The sequence below is a fragment of the Idiotropiscis lumnitzeri genome, chromosome 21 (genome assembly GCF_059441095.1).
Source record: "Idiotropiscis lumnitzeri isolate Australia: NSW breed Sydney's pygmy pipehorse chromosome 21, RoL_Ilum_1.0, whole genome shotgun sequence".
NCBI classification, from domain to species: Eukaryota; Metazoa; Chordata; class Actinopteri; order Syngnathiformes; family Syngnathidae; genus Idiotropiscis; species Idiotropiscis lumnitzeri.
The window spans coordinates 5,198,914-5,222,578 of record NC_142411.1 but is presented as its reverse complement, the minus strand read 5'-3'; the positions used below and the strand labels follow the sequence as shown (position 1 = coordinate 5,222,578).

General features: G+C 43.4%; 2 protein-coding genes and 1 long non-coding RNA gene across 7 annotated transcripts in view; 2 read left to right on the top strand and 1 right to left on the bottom strand.

Moving 5' to 3' along the window:
* sobpb (sine oculis binding protein homolog (Drosophila) b) overlaps nt 1–2,273 on the top strand; it is an 11,670-nt gene extending 9,397 nt beyond the window's left edge. For both annotated transcript variants that reach the window (XM_088286854.1, XM_088286853.1), the window contains exon 7: nt 59–2,273. The gene's annotated coding sequence lies outside the window, so the exon portion shown is untranslated. The remainder of the gene's footprint in view (nt 1–58) is intronic.
* Nucleotides 1–3,842, bottom strand: part of LOC148316652 (uncharacterized) — a 15,632-nt gene extending 11,790 nt beyond the window's left edge. Inside the window, exons 1-2 of the long non-coding RNA XR_015840225.1 lie at nt 3,580–3,842; nt 3,308–3,481 (exon numbers count right to left, since the gene is read on the bottom strand). This is a non-coding gene — a long non-coding RNA (uncharacterized LOC148316652). The remainder of the gene's footprint in view (nt 1–3,307; nt 3,482–3,579) is intronic.
* LOC148316651 (rho-associated protein kinase 2-like) lies at nt 3,353–23,665 on the top strand. 4 transcript variants are annotated; one of them, XM_088286846.1, is made up of 33 exons: nt 3,353–3,803; nt 6,455–6,536; nt 6,754–6,854; nt 7,264–7,401; nt 8,234–8,494; nt 8,652–8,796; nt 8,905–9,043; nt 10,557–10,648; nt 11,612–11,771; nt 12,611–12,707; nt 12,785–12,867; nt 12,943–12,991; nt 13,070–13,205; nt 13,302–13,393; nt 14,012–14,258; nt 14,902–15,008; nt 15,107–15,266; nt 15,377–15,537; nt 15,880–16,064; nt 16,150–16,219; nt 16,307–16,410; nt 16,896–17,082; nt 17,282–17,375; nt 17,471–17,565; nt 17,955–18,143; nt 18,716–18,884; nt 19,057–19,266; nt 20,250–20,317; nt 20,394–20,482; nt 21,011–21,089; nt 21,333–21,600; nt 21,701–21,968; nt 22,728–23,095. In XM_088286846.1, the coding sequence occupies exons 1-33, from the start codon at nt 3,708–3,710 to the stop codon at nt 22,801–22,803; spliced, it is 4,497 nt and encodes a 1,498-aa protein (XP_088142972.1). In that variant the 5' UTR covers nt 3,353–3,707; the 3' UTR covers nt 22,804–23,095. The 4 variants fall into 4 exon arrangements, with proteins under 4 accessions (XP_088142972.1, XP_088142973.1, XP_088142971.1 ...); XM_088286847.1 differs by lacking the exon at nt 19,057–19,266 and having other exon boundaries at nt 3,354–3,803; XM_088286844.1 differs by lacking the exons at nt 19,057–19,266; nt 22,728–23,095 and adding an exon at nt 23,158–23,665 and having other exon boundaries at nt 3,355–3,803.

The window sequence follows — 23,665 nt, the reverse complement described above, 5'->3', positions numbered from 1 at the left end:
TTTAAAGGATCTCTTACATCGTATCCTCATCTCCCGTTCTGTTTTTTCTCCTTCCCAGTGGATGAACAGCACCCCTGTTCAACACAGTATGGCAGTGCCAGATTCAGAACCCCGCCCTCGTGTGGACGGCGCCAGTGCTAACACCTTCCCCGCCCGCTCGCCACAGCCCACCAGTGTTGCCGGCCGGTGGATCTGCAGGGGGGCCAAAGCGGGAAGCCCAGATTGCCACGTGAAGTCGACGTGATGGGGGGTGTGGGTGGGACACGACACAATCACACATTTTTGGACCAAAGAGAAAGTGTCACGGGCTCGTGTGTTCTGTGGTGTCCAAGGCCTGTTTGATATGGACCATCTTTTCACATGTTGTCAGACGATCCCCTCAAGTGTGTTGATGCTTGTGCACTCATCTTCCTCATCCCCCTCGCCCCCCTCTCCTCCCCCAATTCCTTGCTCCTCACAGCAGACAGGGTACTGATCAGCCTTGTGTGGTCTTCTCAGATGGAGCCCGAACATGATCTCTTTCCAGGGGAAACGGCTTGTTTTCTCTGCCCAGCTTGCACAAAGAGCCACATTGTTCCTCTCCCCATATACCACACGGACTCCCCGATCCAGGTTTTGGGTTACCTGGCCGACGGGGGCTCAGACTTCAGGAAGAGGGTTTTATTATTTTTGACCGACAGCTCGAAATATAGGATAACCTTCTCTCATCCATCTCCCCGCCCAATCTAAATACACTAACATTTGAGTTCTAAGCTATTCAGCAACCTTGTCTCCCTTTCAGGCAGAAGTGATGAATTTTGGGGGTTAAATCTGATGACTGAACAGTGCGACAAGATGTCTGAATCAGATTCCTGTAAACTAATGTATAGAAAGCAGAGATTATAAATGGGATTGCCTACTGGCATGCAGTAGCTGGGATGACGTGATCATTTTCATGGTCCTGATGATGCTGGCCCATAAATACTGTTTAAAGACCCCGCCCATCGACCTTCACCTGATCTGTTTCTGTGGCAACATTTCCCAATTGATGAAATAATGACTTTTTTTTTTTGTTGTTTTTTTGTAAATGGAGCAGGGGAGTTTCTTGTAGGGAGCAGAATTATCTCACCTACTGCTGATGTCATGCTTTCCTTTATTTTATTTTCAAGACTGAATCAACAGCGCCTCTGCTGGTCGCAGCCAAGTAACGCATTCAAATTCAATCAATCAAACTTGTTTTGATTTTTTTTCCCTCTTCACAAAGACTGTAGAGGTGAGCAATAGACTGCCTTAAAAAAAGGCTCTTATCAAATGATTCCAGAAAATAACAGGCTTTTAATTATAATACCAAGTGCGGTTTTATATTCAACTATCAAATGTTTTTCGATACAGCGATCAGTATTAAAGTTCCCGCTTTTGGGAACACATCCTAAGATCTTATCCAGGTAGACGTTACTGCATGTCCACTTTAAACACATCTGGATTCTTCCAAATACATTGCGGTGGTTTGAAAAGGACACTCATTAAAAAAAATCTGTCGCTCTCTAAAATACTGACCTGGAATCTAACTCTACACTGCATCCCCACTAGAGAGCAGTGTATGCCTTGGAAATATTACGTTTGCCTGTTAGTGTGGAGACAACACCAGGAACCTCAAAATTGCCACCAGACTGACATTTAACGCCAAAGACATATTCTGCCATGCCATTATTTTACTTGTCCTACACAAAAAAGCGCGATCACATGAAAATAAAAAGGCACGTCTTATTTGATGGATCAAGTAGCCAACTCACCCAAACGTGACCCCGACCTGTGCCATCATTCCAGTACTACATCCACTTATGTGGGCTCGTCCAAGCGTAAGCGTGCCCGCTGTGGTGACCTACGTCACGTCGCGTACCCACGCCCCCCCCTACACTCATTCCAGCCGTCACTCTCACCGCCACCACCACGGGTCATGCCATTATTACTGGAAGTCATCCTTGGCTGGCCAGGGAACTTGGAAAACAACTTGTGTGAGTCACTACAAAAAAAATAAATAAATAAAATAAAAACTGGAGTCTCACACCATAGGATAAAAAAAAGTCAAATAAATGACTGCCATTACTGATTTTGTTGCACATTTTAACTATCGGCTGTTTTTTTATGCCCTTATTGCTTTATGTGTGCTTACTGAAATTTGGATAAAAATACTTTAGTGCCACAGCTTTGTTGCTATAATACATTTAGCCCACTGAATAGATATCACAGGTTGTTTGTATTTGAACTCTTTGTAAAGTTAAATAAAAGTTATTCTAAGAGCAGCAACTTTTCATTTCTTGGTGCCATGTCTGAATGGTGAACGTGTGTTGACATAATTAAGTCATTCGGGCTAGAATCTTTGTTTCTAACGTCTATTTTTAGCTGCAACAGCATGACTGCGAGGCTGCGCATCAGCATTCCTCAAATACTGAAAGTCAGTGAGTTGAGGCTTTGAAACAGATTGATGAGATAAGAGGGCAGGAATTCCGGCCTGGTGTGGGTGCGGGGTGGGGGGGGGGGCGGTGTTGGTGTGAGGGGTACATCGGAGGGTGCAAGTGTATCCGGACATGGGGGAACAACATCGATGGGCAGGATGGAAGAACAAAACTGGTGGGATGAAGTCCTCAAAAAAACACTTACTAATAATAAGGTGGAGAAGCAGGATGACAAGTGAGCTAAAATAAAACAGAGTCCATATCGGAACTTTCAAAATAAAAGCAAGTATAAGTGTTGCAATGTTCCTTTTGGCATTTAAATGTAATTTTTATTGATAAGTGCAATTTAGTACAGCTTGGTGGTGAAATCCTAAATTGTTCCGTGAAATATTTTGGCAGCATAGGGACAGTTTGTCTTTGCCACAAAAATGCTTTTGCTCTCTTAAAGGTAGTTTGTAAGTTTTCAACACTCGCTTAATAGCATTCCAATTTATTTCATGTGGGGGGGGGGTATTTTAAGTAAATTGAGTCATTTGATAGGTCACAGAACAAATTAAAATCAGTCCTTGTACATTCATACAATTTCATGGGACATACTTTCGAATTTAGGTTAGTTTAAGCCAGCAGAGAAGGCCTTTTTGGCTCACAGATGCAAAATGTGTTTTTTAGGATTGCAAAGTGGGGTGGGTATATACAGTTTTTTTTTGAAAGATGAAGACGACAAAGCAGCAACAACAATAACAACAACAACAAAAAGCAGAGCTGTATCCCCGGTCTTCCTCCCTCTTACTTTTTCCAGACTTAAATATCAATGCGTTTCAGACTAGTTTGAAAGAACGAAAATGGTGAGCTTTTAATTTGATAGTTCTTACCGGAAGTCTCAGTCGCACTTCAGCAAACACCGGCGCGTGTCACTCACGTTAGACTAGCTGAACTCGGATCAGTTGTGTCGCGCTTTCACCTGAGACAAGACGCGGGCACACCTGAGCACAGCAAAGCCCGACTGGCGTCGGCCCCGGCCCGAAGGGACTTCTCGGCTGGTCCACCTGCCCGCGAACACTTTTAAGGACCAAGAAGCGACACGCTTGTACAATTTTGTCCCTGGATCATTTATGAACTTGGCTCACTTTTAACCAACACTTACCGGAGTGGTTGTACGAGAGGCCTGGGCCAGTCGTGAGTAGTCGAGCCAAGAAACTTCAAGAGGGGAAAACTTCCGGTGTGTTTTTATTTTATTTATTCATGATATCCGAAGAGGATTATTAATTAAGCATGCTCGGGGCGGAGAGCAGACTGGAGAGCCGGCTAAATAAGCTGGAGGTCCTCATGAGGAATCAGGAATCGGTGTTAAACTTGGAAACACTCCTGGTGAGTTGGAAAAAAAATCGAAGGGATACTTGGGCAAAAGGTGCTTACGTCATACTGTCGCGTCATTAATGGCCGCAGGTTAGACGAGCTAATTTGACACCTGTAGACACAAACGCCTCACGAGACAGGTTATATTGGATACTCTTGCACATTCAAGGCGTACTTATGAGCACTGCTGATCATATGATTATCATTGATTATCCTCAACAAGGTGGAATAGTGGTTGCACGTCTTCCTCCCAGTTCTGGGTTTGAATCTCAGCTTCCTTCCTGTGTGGAGTTTTCTACATACCCCAGCTTCCTCCCGCATTCCAAAAACAGGCATGGATCAGTTTAGACTCCCTAAAATGTTAACATGTGTGAATGTTTTTTTTTTTTAAATGTGTGATTGACTCGGGATCAGTCCATCGTTTAACCTGCCTCCCCGGAAATCAGCCTTCAATTTAGCCACGACCATGGGCGAGTCTGGAATCTGGTTTAGGCGTTGATCTGATCCTTGCAGGTTCAACATAACCATTTTATACCTTTTAACGCAATTGTATTGCCACATTTATGAAAGGGAACCATAACATTTTCGGGTCATGCGCATCCAATCCGTAAGCTTGTCAGAGGCACCTTGCCTTTAATGTTTCGCAGGATACGTTCTCCAGTTTGTATAAAAAAATATATGAAGTACATTTAATACAATGAAATAATCTATTGAATTTTAGAGGGGTTGGAAATCTATTTAGGGGTGCCTTAGCACCCCCAAAAACCAGCTAGAAACACCCATGGAAACTACCCTGACTACAGGAAAATGGATGCAACCATCAAATGTTATGATCAGTTAGCGTTGGGCTACCTTTGACGCTCTTCTGTTGTGTTGTGCCAATACAAAGTTCACTTGCCATCTCTTGTTTATTATCACTCTTAATCGGGAATGCGGGAGCAGTTCAACCCTTTTTTTATTTGCTTTCCCCAATATTCTATTTATTCATTCATCGACTCATTCGTCTTCTGAGGAATGTTTCCTCATACTCTGAATTGTTTGTCACTCTTGTAAATGACATAATGCAACGTCATTTTAAGACACTGCACGTTTGTCTTCACAAAGACTGCCACCCGGCCTGTTTTCTTTTTTTTTTTTTTAAAGCGTCCAGCCAGATAGACAAAGCAATGTCCGCTAAGCTAACTAACTGCTGCGGGCACCTCCCACGCAGGAAGAGTGAGGTCACGTCCTGGAATTGAGGCGGCGATAACCCACTGTGATCTCACATCGTACCCCCCCCCCCTTCCCGTTTGTTCACAAACACGCGTTTTTGATGTTGTTTTTATCAGTAGAATGAACATGACTGGAAACTTGACGTCTTGTAAAGTTTTGCTGTTTTTGTCTTTGCGCTTTCACAACAACAGGAATCCCCGACAGGTACTGAGCAAAAGGAAGATTTAGTCCACACTTCAATAGAATTCAAAGAAAAAAATACTCCACTAATTTCAAAACACTTTTAAATGAGATTTTGCTTGAACTTTCGATGTCCTGCTATGTTCTGTTATATTTGATATAGGATCTATTTTTTTTTCTCCCGATTTAACTTGCTGAGGTGGTTAAAAAAGTAACATTATTAAAAATGAAAAAACATCCGCAAAGTGCAAAGCGTCACCTTGAAGTCTGAGCGAGCCAAATTTAGTTAACAGTTTTCTGACGACACGCCACCCGATCGTGTTGAGATTTGTTCAGATTCCAGAAACAACAATCAAAAGGAATTAACTTTAATTGTCGAGTCGGAGGGCTTTACATTGTAAACACACCAAAATAACAAAGAAAGTGTTTGTAGTTTTGCTGACTTTTGTCGTTTTTAAAATATGTCCCGTCTATTTCCGTCACCTCATTGCCGCGGAACGTATGCACATATACACGCCGTGTGCGTAACGGCAACGACGGTCCAAAGCCATAAGCTGTTTGTCCAACAATAAATAGCATGTGAGCCTCTCGTCTATTTCCACCCGTCGGCAGTGGGGCAAGATCTCTCCTCACCGCTGCTATTTAAAGGCGCAGAATTGTTCCGGTTGCCCCCCTCCTGCCCACCCAGGCACATGTCCATCACAAACAGGTTGAGAAGACGCGCCGCACCGCCGTGGCGTTTGCATTCCATGCTGAAACCCGATGACGCTAGTGAGGTCACGGCGTTCGGCCCCCTGTCCTGCTATGTTGACCGACCGGCTTGGGGGGGGGTCCAGTGTTGAAATGAAAATGGCTGTTTGGTGTATTTATTTTCCATTTTGGTCTCGTCGTTGATGCCACAAACAAACGCGACGTGTTGTTCCTAAAGTCAAACACGAGCAAGGAGCGCTGGGGCTCCAAAAGGTCAAAAAGTAAAATATCCTGTCTTGAATCGGGCCAATACCGGACTTATTTTACGGTATCGGGTACTCACGAGGGCCGATGATACCAGCCACCGATACTTAAGGCAATAGTTGGCGCTATACTGCGGCAGTTTGACCCATCCGAGAATCATCATCAGAAAGAAAGGTCAAACATTCCGAGTTTTACACATTAAACCCGACCTAGGATCTGCTTTTTACAATTTGTAACTATTTGAATATATAAAATAAATCCTGACTTTCCATATTTCCGGGATGTAATTGCTAATTATTGTTTTCTCTTCCTTCCAGGATTCCATAAATGCCTTGGCTCATGATTTGAATTATCCTGCTCTGCGGAAAAACAAGAACATCGAAACATTTCTCAGCCGATGTAAGTAAGCCTTTCCCAACTTTTATATTAGAAAAAAAATCTAAGGACGCACCACCAGACAACAAAAAATCCCCAGAAAGTGTTTGAGTTTTCCCATTAAATATGCCAAAGGCCGAACTCGCATGTCTCGCGTTAAAAGCTGACCTGTCAAGCCGAACGATTGAAGTTTGACCCGAGCGTGTTGCCGTGGCAACGTGCCCCGTCGCTCTCTTCGCAGATGAAAAGGCGGTGAGCCAGCTGCGCGAGCTGCAGGTCAAGCTGGAAGACTTCGAGAAGGTGAAGCTCATCGGAAGAGGAGCTTATGGAGAAGTGCAGCTGGTGAGAGCTCGCGTGAACTCAATGTACCGCAAACGCGATGGTCTGCTTTTTACCGGGATGGGTATGAAAAAGATTCGCTTAACAAAATATTAAAGTACAAGCTGGATAATAAACATTGCTAGAAGGACTTTGTTATTCATTCGGGAGGTGGAAGACATAAGCTCACGAAGGATCTTTGGCGTGTGCTGAGAGTTTTGTTCGCCGAGCCTGTCTGAACAGGAGCAGCATGTGGGACGATAGCGACGGAGGTGGGGGGGGGGGGGTTGCTTTACTGGAGTCGAGCAACATGTGCAAGCATGTCGTTCTCCAGGCGTGTGCCTCGTTAATAATCCAAATCTTTGCAACATTGGGATATTCTTGTTGTTCACATGACGCTTACGCCGCACGTATGCCGATTTCTGCGCCGCAGGTGCGACACAAGGCCTCTCGGAAGGTTTACGCCATGAAGAAGCTCAACAAGTTCGAGATGATCAAGCGCTCCGACTCGGCTTTCTTCTGGGAGGAGAGGCACATCATGGCCTTCTCCAGCAGTCCTTGGGTCATCCAGGTGTGCGCTCGTTACTGCTTTTGTTGCACCTTCTGCGCACTTGAGGTGGCAAATAGAATGTTGACGGAGCTCCCCTTCAGTTCACTGAAATTTTCTCAGTTCTGGTTTTCTTAATGCACACCTTGTTGGACACTCAACACATATTTGACTTGTTTTCCCACCCCACCACATGCCAATGATCATTTACATGAGTTAGAAATGTCTAAAAGCCCCAAATCTTACAAAAGAAAGAACATTGAGTTTCAGAAATTATTAAAAAGAAAAAAACTCTTTACACAAACTATATGGTCATTTCTTAAAGCTGTAAAAAAATAAAAATATGTGAAAATAATGTTTTTGGTCAGCAAGTGAAATCAAATGAGGTATATTCGCTAAATCAGGTGTGGGCAAACTACGGCCCGGGGGCCACTTGCGGCCCATTAAACGTTTTAATTCGGCCCGCCGAACTTGAAATAAATTAAATGAATAAACCTTGTTAATGTTTTATTTTCAAAATACGGTGGTTTTTCAAAGACATATAGATTGTTGTAATGCTTTTGTTCACTTTATTTCAAATTAAAAGTATCTCCATCCACTCCATCCATCTGTTCCTGGTCCGGCCCCTCTGTCAAATTTTAGAACAAATTGTGGCCCGCCAATCAAAAAGTTTGCACAACCCTGCTCTAAAGTGTCATAAAACTTAAAACTTCTTTTGGAATATTTCACTAAAACTTATTGTGCGTTTGCAACCCATATCTAGTGATTTTGTACCCATTAATCAGTAACAAGGTGAATATTTGTGTTTATTTAAAATGAGTGTGCATTATTTGTGTGTGACTGGTCCGTTTCATAGTTGTGCTGCGCCTTCCAAGACGACCGCCACCTGTACATGGTGATGGAGTTCATGGCGGGCGGCGACATGGTCACGCTCACCATGAACTACGACATACCGGAGAAGTGGGCTCGCTTCTACACGGCCGAGGCGGTGCTGGCCTTGGACGCCATCCACTCTATGGGTTTCATCCACCGCGACGTCAAACCCGACAACATGCTGCTCGACCATCACGGACATCTCAAGCTGGCCGACTTCGGCACCTGCATGAAGATGGACTCTGTAAGTTGGCGGTTGGGCTCTTTGGTCTTGTTCTCATATCTGGAGCTTTTGAAGAGCTGGTTGACTTTTTCATAGCTAAATTGCCCCACCTTGTGTTTAGACGGTAAAACTAAAACACAGAACACACACATTCTAATGTGTTTTTGTGCGTCCAAAGACAGGCATGGTTCGCTGTGACACCGCCGTGGGCACGCCCGACTACATCTCCCCCGAGGTGCTGCAGTCTCAGGGAAGCGTGGGTCACTACGGGCGGGAGTGCGACTGGTGGTCTGTCGGGGTCTTTATATACGAGCTGCTGGTGGGTGAGTGACCTCTTGTGGATGAAATGAGTTGCTGCACTCACCGACCACAATATTCGGAGCGCCTGCTTGAGAGGTCTATTTGATTATCTAAAATGTTTTGTTCCACAGGTGAAACGCCTTTCTATGCCGAATCCCTGGTGGGAACTTATGGAAAGATCATGAACCACAAAAATTCCCTCATCTTCCCGGATGATGTGGAAATGTCCCAGGAAGCCAAAGACCTCATCTGTGCCTTTCTAACTGACAGGTAATTGGGATCGTATTTACACTCACGCTCCTTGCAGTGATATTGTGTTTCTTGATGACAAACGGAGGTACCGTAGAAATCCCTCTTTTATTATCTATAAGAGCCCTCAAGTATGATTTGCTTTTATAATAAATTCCAGTGCCACAGGTAAAAAGACTAGAGCCCTCCAGGACTAAAATAAAAAAAAAAAATGTTTGTTAGAAAAAAAAATGTATTTTTCTATATATAAAATATATATATATAAAAATAAAATATTTAATATAGAAATGTTCTATTTTATTTTATTTTATTTTATTTCGAGTTGTCAGGGAAGAGAAATGAGGGGTGAACATCCAAGAGCTCTTAAGTAACGGAAGGTTTTTACAAGCAATCATACAAAAAACATGAAATAAAAAGTATAATACGCGCAAAAATGTACTCGCTCTGTGTATTTTTGTTCATTCACACATTCTAAACGCTCCTCATGTGTTTCTACTTAATTTGTTATCTTACACGTTTACTTTGTGGTGTAATATTTTTATATTTGAGTGCACTCAAGACAAAAAAATAGTTTTGAGACTTCCAAAAGTGACCAAATACTCGACAAACCAATGAATTTCATCGTTTGAATTAATTTGCATGTTAGAAAGCTTAAATAAATGTAATAACAATGTAATATGTATATATGTTATTTTGATATGTATTTTGAAACTGCTTTCCTGCGTTTTTTTACAACCTTAACTGCATGAGCCCCATGAGTCATTCAAAAGGTTTTAGAAAAACTGAAGAAAGCCTCTTGTGTCAACACAAGTGTAAAAGTTATGTGACCGTGAAAATGCGGTGTCATGAGCCTCTCCCCTGTCGAAGAGACAACTTCCTATTTACATTGGTAGCCCTGCCCCCCTCCACCCCCACCTGAGAGGACGCAGACGAGACCCTTTCTACCTCAATACAGAGAAGCCTTTCACTTTTCTTCACTCGGTTTATTTACCTTCTCACTCGGCATTCTGTCAGGTGAAAAAGTTAGCCCACCTCACGCTAAGATCCTCCTGTTTTCACCACTCGTCTGTACTTTCACGCCATCCTTTCCTGCACTAACCGAATTTTCACCATTGCACTTTCTTTGTTTTGTTTTCATATTAGCTGGAGTTTTAAGTCCACTCCTCTGCCTTTCCCGCTCGCCACCCCTCCGTTTTCTTCCTGTTGGCTTAGTTTGGAATGTCCCACACGTGGCAAGGCCAAGCTGCCACGCCCCTCGGGGACGCGCACCCAGCAGTGGAAGAAGTGGGGGCAAGAAAGCTTAGGTCGAGTTTCAGAGAGGTGCAAGGGGGAGGGCCGCTTCAGTCTGTGAGAGTAAATCGGACTTTTTTTTATCTCGGGCGGTCAACAAGTCAACCAGTGGTCATGTGGTTGTCCATGCTGGTCTCTGTGGTTGGTGTATAGTGGTCAGTCCTCTCGATAGTGACTGCGATGTTGATGCTGACGGTGGGAGGCGTTTTCACTCTGATTGTTTCCCGCCCCACACTGTGCACAGGGAGGTTCGTCTGGGCCGCGCAGGAGTGGAGGAGATCAAAAGTCATCCTTTCTTCAAGAGCGACCAGTGGACCTTTGATAACATCCGAGAGAGTAAGTTTCTTTTTGGAAATTCTTCCTTCTGCTTGTTCATTCCTGCTTTTTTTTTGTTTTTTGGTGCCGTTGGACCAGTCATAGTTGATGCAGGATGCGGCTGGTAGAGGCAGCCCGATCGCAGGGGTCGGGTGGGGCCAGCCGTGCGGCGGGGCCTAATGAGAAGGGATGCCCTGCTAGCGGGGTTTGCGCCCGCTTTCTCGCTGTCACTGTGGCCTGGGCTGCCTGTCATTAGCCACCCTCTATCAGGGTGCATTCTGGGAAACGGAGCCACAAGGGCCACCACGCGTTTGGCTTTTTTTATCCCGATTTGCTTCACTTCCCCGCGCTCGACTTTCATGAGAAGGGATTAAGATTTCGAGAGATAGCGTCATTGTCAGTTCTTTTGTGTTTTAATGATGATCCACACTTTTTTTTTAATTTGTTTTTAATCATTTGTGATTTACGCAAACACATTTGGCTGACATTTTGTTCACGGCTGGCTGATCAACACATGCACTATTCAATTTAGGAGGTGATCGTTGATATGATTATTCAAAAGCTCTTTTGGCTCAAGCCAAGGAAGCACCCTTAAATTTGGTGTGGCTCCAGATAAAAGTGTAGATCAAACGGTTTGATCGATTTATGACAGTAATGCCCACATTTTATGGAGAAAAACGTCACGCTTTGAGGTGATAGTTTTTAGAGGGCTTGACTTCACCTATTGCCAATTCTGTCATCCTTTGACAGATTTTTTTATGTATGCGACCCTGAGAGCAGCGTTCAGGCTATATTTGTGAAAGCCACAGCAAGTATGTGTGTGCACAAAGTGAGCACTGTGCGTGAAAAGGAGCGGTGGTCACGCCGGCCATGCCCAAGTCCCTCTTTTTTTTTTTTTTTAACTACAAGCAGCACAGCCAAAGCTCGCTCACTTGTGAAGGGGACTTCGGAAGGCTTTCAGTGCATTTAAATGTCTCTCCCCAGCTGTGGCTCCCGTCGTACCTGAGCTGAACAGCGACATCGACACCAGCAACTTTGACGACTTTGAGGATGACAAAGGAGCCGTCGAGACTTTCCCGCCACCGAAAGCCTTTGTGGGCAACCAGCTTCCATTTGTCGGCTTCACCTACTTCAAGGAAGATCAGTAAGTGTTCGTTCTTTATTTCTTTTATCCTGACACCTGCTTGTTGTGTTATTTATTGATTGTTTTTTTTAATTTATTTTATTATTATTTTTTTTTTTTTTTTTTAAATGTGTGTTAAACCAGTTTTCCACGTCGTTTCCCCAACTGAATTTTAGTCTCACTCACGTGTAGCAAAGGCAATGCAGTCTTCTGACTCAGGAAACAGAGGCTGCGCAGCTACCTTTTTTTCTTTTTCTTTTTTTTTTTTTAAATAGCGCCTTCCAGATTTCACACACTGTACGCTTGTGCTCTCTTCACACTGTGCTGCCTTGTTCTGACAGCCGGCCCAAAATTGCCCTCGTCTCTCACCGTGCGCTCTCAAATCCTGCATGTTCTCAGAGTGCATGCATGCAAAAAAAAAAAAAACACACCGCAAAAAAAAACTCCTTTTTTGGTTTGAGGCTGTATGAGGGCTGTTATTACTAAAAAAATGTTGTTGGTACCCTGCAGTCTTGGTAATTCTCAAGATAGACGTATGTGTTACAGTCTATAGTTGAACAAACAAACAGGCTTTTTTTTTTGTAAGCCTCAGATGCCTCGTCGAAAGGATGTGCAGCTGCAGGTGAAAATATTAATTAATGCTCCCAAAATCCATTTGTCCATATTGTTAAAATATCTTTAGATTCCTTGTTTATCATAAAACCGTTTTGTAGGATCGCGTAATGATTTCCAGAAATAGCTGCTAACCATTAAAACGTCTCTCATCATCATCATAATCAAAAGCAATCCAGAAGCGTTAAGGCCTCAGAGTCCTTACAATACAAACATGTGGTTGTTTCATTTACTTTCTTCTCTCTCAGGCTGCTGAAGGCAAAGAAAAACAACTCGGAGCAGGATTCTGAGAAGGAACGGGAAAAATTGGAGGAAAAGCAACAGCGCTCTGACAACAAGAAAGAAGTAAGTATTTGCCGACAGGCAGTGTGACGTTGGATTCATCGAGACATGGTGGTAGCATTCTACTCTGGTTTTGATAGCAACTGCAGAAAAAACTGAATGAACTGGAGGAGCAGCTCGACCATGAAATGCAGGCCAAAGACGAGCTGGAGCACAAGTTCCGGTATGAGTGGGACTTGATAAATAAAAATGACATGACACATTTTGTTCTGTTGTTACAACTGCTCTGTCTCCGCAGAAATGCTACCAACCGTTTAGACAAGTTGGTCAAGGATTTAGACAAGGAGGTGAGGACGGATGCCATTGCAGCTACGCAACAATTTTACCCCGCTTACCCTAAGTGTGCTTTGGTCTCTCTGATTTAGATGAGCAGCAGACAGTCGGTAGAGGCCTCGCTGAGGCAGATGGAGCGAGAGCGTGCGCTGCTGCAGCACCAGAGTACCGAGAACCAGCGCAAAGTCGAGATTGAGACGGACAGGAAACGCGGCCTGGAGAATGAACGTGAGCAGCCGTATTGTCAATCTGTGTGCTCATTTTTTTTAAGCTAAGATGTCAGATCAAGCTTTTTGCTTAATCGATCTTGTACTTACACGCTAGTGAATACCTTGAGGGACCAATTAGAGGACTTGAAGAAGCGGAACCACAATTCACAGATCTCCAACGAGAAGAACATCCAGCTGCAGAAACAAGTGAGAAAAAGAGGCAGAAGGTTGATGGCCGTTGACAAGTAGATACAAAAAAAAGTCATAGCATAAATATTCAAAGTGAGTGTTAACCATTGAGGCATCCACCACATATACTTCAGCTTCAGTACGCAGCAACCCAATCGGCTCAAAATTCATAACTACAGAGCGAGTTCGGAAAACAACCAGGCATTTTTTTTTTTGTCGATTTTAAAAAAATCTAAATAATAAAATAAATCTGCAGCAATCAAGCCCTACTGCCCCTTAAAAATATTTACATACTAACTATATTTTCACTTTTATACTGTAAATATACCACAAATGATGATCCAGAAACAGTTTAATAAACTCTAAAAAATAAATGGCTTACAGATAATTTGATTAAAAAAAATGCTTCCAAAGTGCAAGTGTACATCTGGCGAAGACTCTTCGTAGCTTCTGTTTACAACCCAGACTAAATTTTGATGTATGACTTCTACAAGGGCATTTTAGAAAAGTTGCACCAAAAAAAAAAACTTGATTAGGTGGACATTATTTCCATAATTTTGCAGTAGATAAAAAAACATTGAAGAGGTTTTAATTATGCTGAATATGATCCTTTATTTTTATCCTTTCCATCGGCAGCTCGAGGAGGCGGCCGGGACACTTCAGGCAGAGCAGGAGGCGGCGACGAAGCTAAAGAAGAGCCAAGCGGAGGTGCAGAAACAAGCTCAGAGCCTGGAGCTGAGCCTGAGGGAGGTGCAGGAGAAGTGCAAGCAGCTGGAGGAGGCCAAGACGGAGCTGGAACGGCAGCTGACGACGCTGCGGGCTGAGCTTGAGGCCGAGAGGAGGGAGCGCAGCATCAAGTCGGATGTTATCGCCGACCTCCAGGGTGAGCCCTTGGCTTCCTGACGGAGCTTTGTGCGCACATGTGGTAATAGATGGTAAAGAATGCAATCATTTAAAAAAAATAAAAATAAATATATATATATAATTCTTATTTTAATTTTTTTATTTAATTTTTTTTATTCATTTATTTTTTTTTTTAATAATAAACTAAACATTTGCAGCGGGGATAAAAATCCACCACACAGGCAAATTGATGTTAATTGTTTATTTGGAGTAAGTCTCTGGAAATTATTAGTTCATCGGCGGAAACATCTTTTTCGCAGCGAGGCCACGGAAGCCAAAGCTGAAGTGGCGCCAGATCCTGATGCAGTTTGGAAACTCGATTTTAACGCTCATTGGAGACTTTGAATAACAAAGTGTGGCCTGTTTGCTTGTTCCCTCCATTTTCATTTTCCACTCCTACTGGTTAAAAAAAAAAAAAAAGTCTACTTCTGGGTGGAGGTGGGTAAAAGTGAGAAATATATGACGTATGATGGGGCCCAATGTGTAGGAACATGATGTCATCATGTCTCACCTTCGGATGTCGGGTTGTTTTCTATGTAGTTTCTGCTCTTGTTTTTCCTCTCGGTTGTCATGAATGAGTTTATGTACTTACTATGTATATACACTTGTTCTCACTACCTCAGGTCACACATCCGGCCTGAAGGAGGAGGTGAAAGAAACAAAATCAAGTCTCGCCATCATTCAGACTGAAAAGAACCGACTGCAGGAGAAACTCAATGACCTTGAGAAGGTTGGGTTTCCACTTGTTTAAACCACTTCCTTAACTTAAGAAATGGTGCGAACACTAAAAAAATGTTTTAACCAGTAAAGTCTGCTTTGACTATTTAGGAAAAGAGCAACCAAGAGATCGAGCTAACGTTCAAGTTGAAGTCGCTGCAACAGAATCTGGATCAGGAGGAGTCGGAGCACAAAACTACCAAGGCCAAGTTGGCGGACGAAAATCAAATTTACCAGTCCATAGAAGTGACAAAATCTGCGGCCTTAAAAGGTGAATGGGTCCAAAGAAATGATACATAACACTTAAACGCTGCCTTAACGGCGTTCATGGCAGCAAAAATATATATTTTTTTCATCCCCATTGTTTCTTTTGTCATTCAGAAATGGAGCACAGCCTTCAGGAGGAGCGTAATCTGAAGCAGGAGCTGGAAGCCAAGCTGTTGCAGCTGAAGAAAGATCACTCCATGCTGGACTGCGATTACAAACAGGCGCAGCACAAACTGGTCGAGCTGAACGCGCAAAAGGAGAGAGTTTCCGAAGAGGTGTGTTTGCTGAGATCCGACGGTTAGACGGAAGCGGACGGCGAAATCCTCTTTTCAGACTCAAAATAGCTGACAGGAGAGGCCTTTAAAAAAATGTACCGATACCAGATATCAGAATCGGCCCGATACCGGCCTTATTTTCAGGTGACGGGTTTTTCTTCAGGCTGCCGATACCAGCCTCCGATACTTCCGGCCATCTGACATCAAGTAATTCCTATCCCTCATTTTAATGCAGTGACAAAAGCGCCGCCTTATTAATACAAGCGCTCACTTCCTAATGAGCCGGTAAAATGTTTAAAAATAGATCCGATGATTCATCATAAGGGCACTGTGCTTGCGCAGGTGAAGAACCTGAGCCTGCGTTTGGAGCAAGAGGCCCACAAGCGCAGTCTGGCCCAGAGTGACCTGAAGATGGAGAAACAGCAGGTGACCGTCCTGCACACCTCCGAAAAGCAGCTCAAACAGGAGCTCAACCAACTGCTGGAGATGAAGCAGGTCATGGAGAAACAAAACCAGGAGCTGCGCAGGTCAGTCGCAACACATCATCTTAAAGCACATATGTTGATTGAAAGAGACTGTAGAGGGCATGACAGATTCATGCGGCTGTTCCAGGGAGAAGCAAGAGTCGCAAAGCCTGCTGAAAGATTTAAAGGACCAGCTGGAGACGGAGCAATATTTCACGGTAGAACTTGCCCTTTTTGCCTGCGCGCTCTCGAACATCGGATTTTGCGGGATGAAACCAATAGAGGAAATCCTGTCCCTGTGTTAGACTCTTTACAAGACGCAGATCCGCGAGTTGAAGGAGGAGTGTGATGAGAGGAACGCCTCGTACAAAGAGGCTCAACGGCGTCTGGAGGAGTACCAGGAGGAAAGGTAATTGCGGGCTGACTGGGGGAGCAGTAACGCACTGCATGAATATTCAAGCGGCACAAAGGAGGAACAACATTTTATGCTGCAGGGGTTCCCCCCCGCGCGTGTAATTTACTTTTATGGCACCGGGCGGGGTTACAAATGAACGGCAGTAAACATGAATCGCAATACGTTACTTACACCAATAAACACTTCAAGGGGAACTCAAGAAGCCAATAAATGTGCGTGCTTAATATTAATAGATGGTTGTATTATAGCATGAGGGTGATCTGAGGTCGCCATGGCGACAAGTTTTTTTTTTTTTATACACTTAGACAGTTGACTTGAGTTCCAAAACAGTGAATAGGTGAGTTTATTTTTTTTTCACCAAATTAATGAATTTTCATCTGAGTGGTGCAAAGAACAGATGCTATTGATTCACACCCCCCCCCCCCCCCCACCTCCACTTTCATTGATGAGTTCGGCCCTTTTTTTTTTCCCCCCCTCAGGGAATCCCTCACCTCCCAGCTGGAAGTCAGCCTAACCAAGGCCGACTCGGAGCAGTTGGCGCGCTCCATCGCCGAGGAGCAGTACTCTGATCTGGAGAAGGAGAAGATCATGAAGGAGCTGGAGATCAAAGACATGATGGCCAGGCACAAACAAGAACTTGGCGACAAGGAGTCCACCATCGGCTCGGTGAGATGCCAGAAAATATTCTACAGATTTTGATTTGGGTTATCAGAACCACATTAAGTGTTATTTCACCATAAGGTATTTAATTCTTTTCCATTTTTTTGGGAGAACTGGACAAGTGACTTATTATTTGTCAGCCGGTATCTTTTTTTCGGGCGTGTAGACTTTCGACACATTGACACTCGATTTTTCTCGTTCACAGCTGGAAGAGTCCAATCGCACGCTGACCGTGGATGTGGCCAACCTCGCCAGCGAGAAAGAGGAACTCAACAACCAACTGAAAGAACTGCAGCAACGTGAGTGCTCCAGATAGGAAATAAAAAAATAAATAAATAAATGCTGTATATTCTGTAAAAAAACCTTGAGCGTTGATGTTGTGTCATTTCTGCAGAGCTCCAGGACGCAAAGGATGAAGAGCAGAACATGAGCACGCTCATCGTGGCCTTTGAAAAGCAGCTGCAGACTGAAAGGACGCTAAAGATTCAGGTGTGTGTGTGTCTGTGTGTCACGCCGCCTACACAGGGCTTGAACGCGCTTGCCTCTTTTTATTTCCAAGAATGCTTTCCACCAGTTATTGTTTTTGTCAGACATTATCATTACGATCCAAATAATATACACAGTATATTGCACTGCTGGCTTGTGATTTCACTCTAAATTTTATTCACAGCAACAGCGGGCTTCATTTAATGTTTTTCTCTTAAATATGTCCTATTAAGATCCTATTAAATTGCTTAACTTAATGCCTTATCCCAATTGAGACAACCATCTTAAAAAAAAAATTGTAGTTATAATAAAAAATATCCCTGCGAATTAGTTTGCCTTTTACATTGAGCGTCCATTAACGCGCCGACTAATGGCGCGGCTGCGTCACGCAGGCCATCAACAAGCTCGCCGAGGTGATGAACCGGAGGGAGCCGACGAGGGGGGGCCACCGAGGCACCGACACGGAGGTGCACAGGAGGGAGAAGGAGAACAGGAAGCTGCAACTGGAGCTGCGATCGGAGAAGGACAAGCTCAACAGCGCCATCATCAAATATCAGCGCGAGCTGTCGGAAATGCAGGCGGTGAGCACGCCCACGCCGCCAACGCCGCCGCCGTGACTTTGGGTTGAATATGCCCGTATATGTTACCACCTTGCTGTTGGAAACGCTTACCTTGTTGTTTGTATTTTGATGAACGACACAACCGAAATAGTTCCTCTTCTGTTTATTTCTAACAACTGCAAATTCGACTCGCCTCACAACAAGCTGCAGTTTAGCAGATAATTAACAATTCTTCAAAATCGAAATCTTACAGCTGGTTTAATGTAGACATAAAACAATACTCGCGGGTAGCGATGGGTAAATGAAGCTTCAAATCTGCTTCATGAACCAGTTGTAGTATTTTTAGACTCCAGTGGATGGCACTCTTCGGGCTGAAAGCACACTGACTTGCCATTTTTTTTAAAACCAGTGCCATCTATAGGACTCAAAAATACAACAAGTGGTTCATGAAGCAATTTTGAAGCTTCATTTTCCCATCCCTACTCACGGGCATATATTCTTTATCTTCTGCGTGGATTGACTGTCACTGCAGCCTAATGAAAAATTGTTCTGAAGCTGAATTTCCTTCGAGCTTGTTTGTATGTGTCGCGCAGGTGATTGCGGAGGAGAACCAGGTGCGTCAGGAGCTTCAGATGACCTTGGCCAGCAAGGACAGCGACATCGAGCAGCTCCGGTGCCAGCTCACTTCCCTGAGCGTTCACTCTTTGGACTCCACCAGCATCAGCAGCGCCAACGACCTGGACGTGGGCGAAGGCTACCCAGGTAGCAACGAGCATTCTCGTTCCAGCCGTATAATTAGTGGCCGTCACTTCTTGAAAACGCTCCGTTTCCTCTCTTTTCACTTAATATTCCGCACCCTCATCTGCGGTGTTTTTGACCTTTTTCTCTCCCACTTCTTTCTTCTTCTTCACCCACCCCCCTCCCTCGGGCGCAGTGCGCATTACTCACTCGCACACCTCCGAATCAATGTCCTTCACCTACCAGCGCACACACAAATCGGTGCGCATCGACACCCGGCCCGACCTCCGTTCGGCGCACTCTCTCTTTGACTCTGACTCTGAGGATGAAGACAAAGATGAAAGTGAGGAGCAGGGCCGGCGTCCCCTGGCTCTCACCGACCAGCAGCCTGAGCCTGACCTTGCAGGTGACCCCTGCATGGTGGTACAAACTAAAGAAAGGCTTCAACCTTTAATTGATAGACATCAGGGCGCTGGACTAACTTTTTGCGTTGGTTGCATTCAACACCGCAGCTTTTTAGGTTAATTTCTTTTTTTTAAACAAAATTCCTGCCTTTTATTTTTATATTTCTTTGGGTAATATTGACCCTTTTCCCAAAATATTCCTGCCTTTTATTTTATTTTTTTTGGTAATATTGACCAGTAAATAATTAACTAACAATCTGATCATCATAAAATTCTTTATTTGAATCCCAATTTCGCTCGAGAGCAAGCGCCCAAATTGTTCTTAGTCTCGAGCCCTGTCCATGGAAAATACTAAATAAATAAAAAATTCTGACCACGGTTGAGCTCGGCATGATGTCAGCTAATCCCTCAACTCTGTTTACTCTGATTCTGCTGTGTCTTAATACGCTTGATGTCCACTGATGCGTGCTCTCAGCTTGACTGCTGACTTTTGACCTCAAAGGAAGCACGTGGCTTTTTTTTGTGCAATGCGTGGAAAAAAAAAAAGTCTTGGCACACAAGAACATATTGAGGGAAACTCAATTTATCAATTTATTTATTTTTATATAAATTAGGAAAAGTATGTTGACTGTTCTCAGTGTGTGGTGTATTCAAAGTGGACTCGTTACCAATATGTCCACTGCCAATCACAAAATTCCTCGAAATTCCATCAGTGACCTCTCAAACCTTGTGGATGAATTGACAAAAATGTACTCAAGGCGCTAAAGGGGAACACGAACTCCACATTGTCTTCCAATTTTACTTCGACGATTAAGTTACCGTGGTACTTTAGTAAACACATTGCATGCTTGCGGGCTTTGAATATAACAACAATCTTATACGCTAGGTAAATATGCCGTCAAATGTTGATTTTTTTTTATTTTTTTATTATTATTATTATTATTATTATTTTTATTTATTTATTTATTTATTTGTGTTGTTTTAGATTCCAGACTTGAGGGCTGGCTTTCACTGCCTACCAAGCACACAAAACGGTTCGGCTGGGACAAAAAGGTAAATATAACATAATCACATCCACTCATTTGTTCTTTTCTTATTTGGTATTTATCTTTTATTTCCCCTTCAACAGTTTGTAGTCGTTAGCAGTAAGAAGATTCTGTTCTATAACAGCGAGCAGGACCGAGAGCAGGCCAACCCGTTCATGATCTTGGACATAGAGTGAGTCTGTCTGCTTCATTTACCCCCCCCCCCCCCCTCTCCACTTCTCAGATGAAAAGGTGAAAAAAAATTGAACACGGAAAGTGTCGGAACGAGCAGATGAGCACGATTATCGCTGCTTTCAATTTGAGGCGGGACAGAACATCGCGCCATGACAGATTTTACAGGAACGCGTTCCGAGTGAGCTAAATGATTTGACCTGAGCTACCTCCAACACGGCGGGCCAGGAATCATTCAACTTTAATCACATTCTTGCTTTGAAATAGAGAATAGAATTTAAAAAAAAAAAAAAAAAAAAGCAGTTGATTCATAGCATGTATTTCCTGTTAGGACATTTGCCCTCACGGAGCAACGGGAATAATTCAAAATCAATATATATAGATATTTTTTATGCAGATAATTAAACGTAAAAGTTCCAGATCAGCTATATATTTTTACCTGACAAAAAAAAAAAACTGTCAACTGTTGGACTGCACTTATTATTCTGGTTTCTTATCGTTTTTTCAACTTTCTTATTGTCCGCCACAGCAAGCTCTTTCATGTCCGCCCTGTCACTCAGACTGATGTGTACCGTGCAGACGCTGTGGAAATCCCACGGATATTTCAGGTAAGGCAATAATACAATATGAATAAAACATTTTTACCCCCCTTTTCCTCCTGTTGTTTTATTTCTATGTCCCACCTCTCTGCCGGGAAACAAAAAAAAAAAATATTACTGTGCATCAAATTTTAAACCCAGTACGACTACTACCATTAATTGGTTCACTGATTTAATTACTTTTTTTAATAAATAAAATATATATAATGAATAATCAATAACAACTACAAAACATGAAACTTCTCCGTCCAGATCCTGTACGCCAACGAGGCGGAGAGCAAGCGCGATCAGGAGGTCTTCATGGAGACCACGCCCTTCGGCGAGCGCCCCTCCCACATCAGCCATAAGGGCCACGAGTTCGTCCTCACGCTCTATCACTTCCCCTCCAGCTGCGAAGTGTGCACTCGGCCGCTGTGGCACGTTTTTAAGCCGCCGCCGGCGCTCGAGTGCCGCCGTTGCCACACCAAGTGTCACAAGGATCACCTGGACAGGAAGGAGGAGGTCATTGTGCCCTGCAAGGGTCAGTATACAACTTAGAACTCTTCACTTTTCTTCCCTTTTTTTTTGTTGTTTTTTTTACGTCCATTATATTTAAAATTCCATTTCTTGTCCGTGAACAGTGAACTACGACATGTCCACGGCCAAAGAGCTGCTTTTGCTGACCGGCAGCCGAGAGGAGCAGCAGCGATGGGTCAGCCACCTCCTCAAGCGCATCCCCAGGAAGCACCCGCAAGCCGTCGCCCCGGCCCACGTACCCGAGGCACTGCCGCGATCCTCGCCCCGCGTTTCGCCGCGACCGTCACCCAGGGGCTCGCCGCAGATTTCGCCGCACCGCGGGGCCATGAGAGTGTCGTCCTCCCGACATCAGCAACCGTCCGGGAAGGCCAGGTGAGGACTCCGACACAGTTTTGACCCCTATAGTCTTTATCCAGATATGTGCTCCATTTGCTCAGAAATGCCCATCTGAATAAAGCCAAGTGTTATGTTACTTTTTTTACATTTTCTTAGTGTTAATTATTTTTTTCTTTTACTTTTTCTCTCTTTTGTTGAATTCTCTTATTTTCTTTGTTCTTATTTTATTTTAATTTTTTTACTCCTTTTTTTTCCCCTGGTTTATTTTTATTTTTATTTTTTATTCGACATTCATTTTGTCTTTTACTTTAGTATTTTTTTTTTTTGTCTATTATTTTTTCTTTGCTTTTTTCCCCTAATTTTTATATTTTTAAGTTTTCCCTTTTTTTCATGTTTTATTGTTAAAATTCGTTTTTTTCCCTCATTTTATTTACTTTTCTCATTCTTTTCATCCAATCTGTTTTAGTTTAAAAAAAAAAAATAATAATAGTATTTCTTGGCAACCACGCCGTCTTGTTTTTTGTATTTTCACTGTTAGCCGCACGCTAACTGGCTCTCGCCCCTCAGCAGCGGCCCCATGCTACGCATCATCCTCCACTGACCTCTTCACCCACCATTCTAACGTTTCCCATGTTTGGGAGACTGTAAGTAGCTTAGCTACCACCCGCCCCGCCAGCTCGCTCGCCCGCACGCAGCAATGCCAATTAACCCCCTAATCGTTCCCCCTCACAGCTCTGATTTCTTGTTGCCCCTTCGCTAACGGCCCTCAGTTGAACTTCCTACTTACCGTTTCAGATTGGTTGATTTTGGCCTGAAAGACTTGAGGTGGTCGTTGGACGACACCGACAGTGATGATGATATGTTCTTCTGAAAGAAGTGACAAATTGGGCGAGGAGGGTAACTTGGCCTCTGCATGGTCACATCTGGACTGCACGCACGTTCTCGTGTGTTGCTTGACAATTGCAGTGAATTGAGAAAAGTTACAACTAATTCCACAGTTGGCCTCTATTTTTCTTTTGCCTCCAAAGCTTGGTACTACTTTATTTTTATTTTTATTGGAGGTGTCTATTTGAGATGAATTGAACAGTACGATCGTTTATTGTGTGAATATTGTGTGGGCATGTGCCATTTATAAAAATCGCAGCATGTGTGTGTGTGTGTGTTTGTGTTTGTTGATTTTAAATTTTTTTTAAAATATGATTTCTTCTCTGTTTCCTCCCTACAGTTAACCATGGCTCAGCAAAGGGATTCTTCCTTGCAGATGATTGACAACAGCGTGCCAACACGTGTTACTTTTCAGGAAAGCGGCAAACTTTTACTCAGAACTTTTTTTTAATACGAGGAACAATAGCGCAATGTTTTTTTCATTATGCCAATTTGTCAAAACGACATTCTGAACAAAAATGGACTTTCACGTTTGTGTTTGAAGTGCAAAGGGGTGTGTGCGTTGTGTGTGTGTATATATATGAAATGAAAAAAGACTTTTTGTGTATCATATCTTAGAAGGTTTAGCACACGTGGATTTTATTATTTTTGTATGAGCGTATAATATTATACATCAGCACGAGCTTATCTGGAAATGGTCCAGAAATAGAAATTGCACCTAAATATTGGGTCACCTGTTCAGTTTTGTCACATGACTGGTTGTCTTTTTAAATGGAAATTCAAGCAATCTCGTTTTTTTTTGTTTTTTTTTTCCCCCCCAAGGTCAAATAAAATTATGCATCCATCCA

Bases quoted from the DNA above. Each gene is read 5' to 3' on its own strand.
- LOC148316651 (XM_088286846.1), top strand. From the start codon at position 3,708: ATGCTCGGGGCGGAGAGCAGACTGGAGAGCCGGCTAAATAAGCTGGAG. The intron at 6,855-7,263 runs GTGAGAGCTCGC...TCTGCGCCGCAG, and splicing joins CTTATGGAGAAGTGCAGCTG to GTGCGACACAAGGCCTCTCG. The intron at 12,708-12,784 runs GTAAGTATTTGC...TGGTTTTGATAG, and splicing joins GCTCTGACAACAAGAAAGAA to CAACTGCAGAAAAAACTGAA.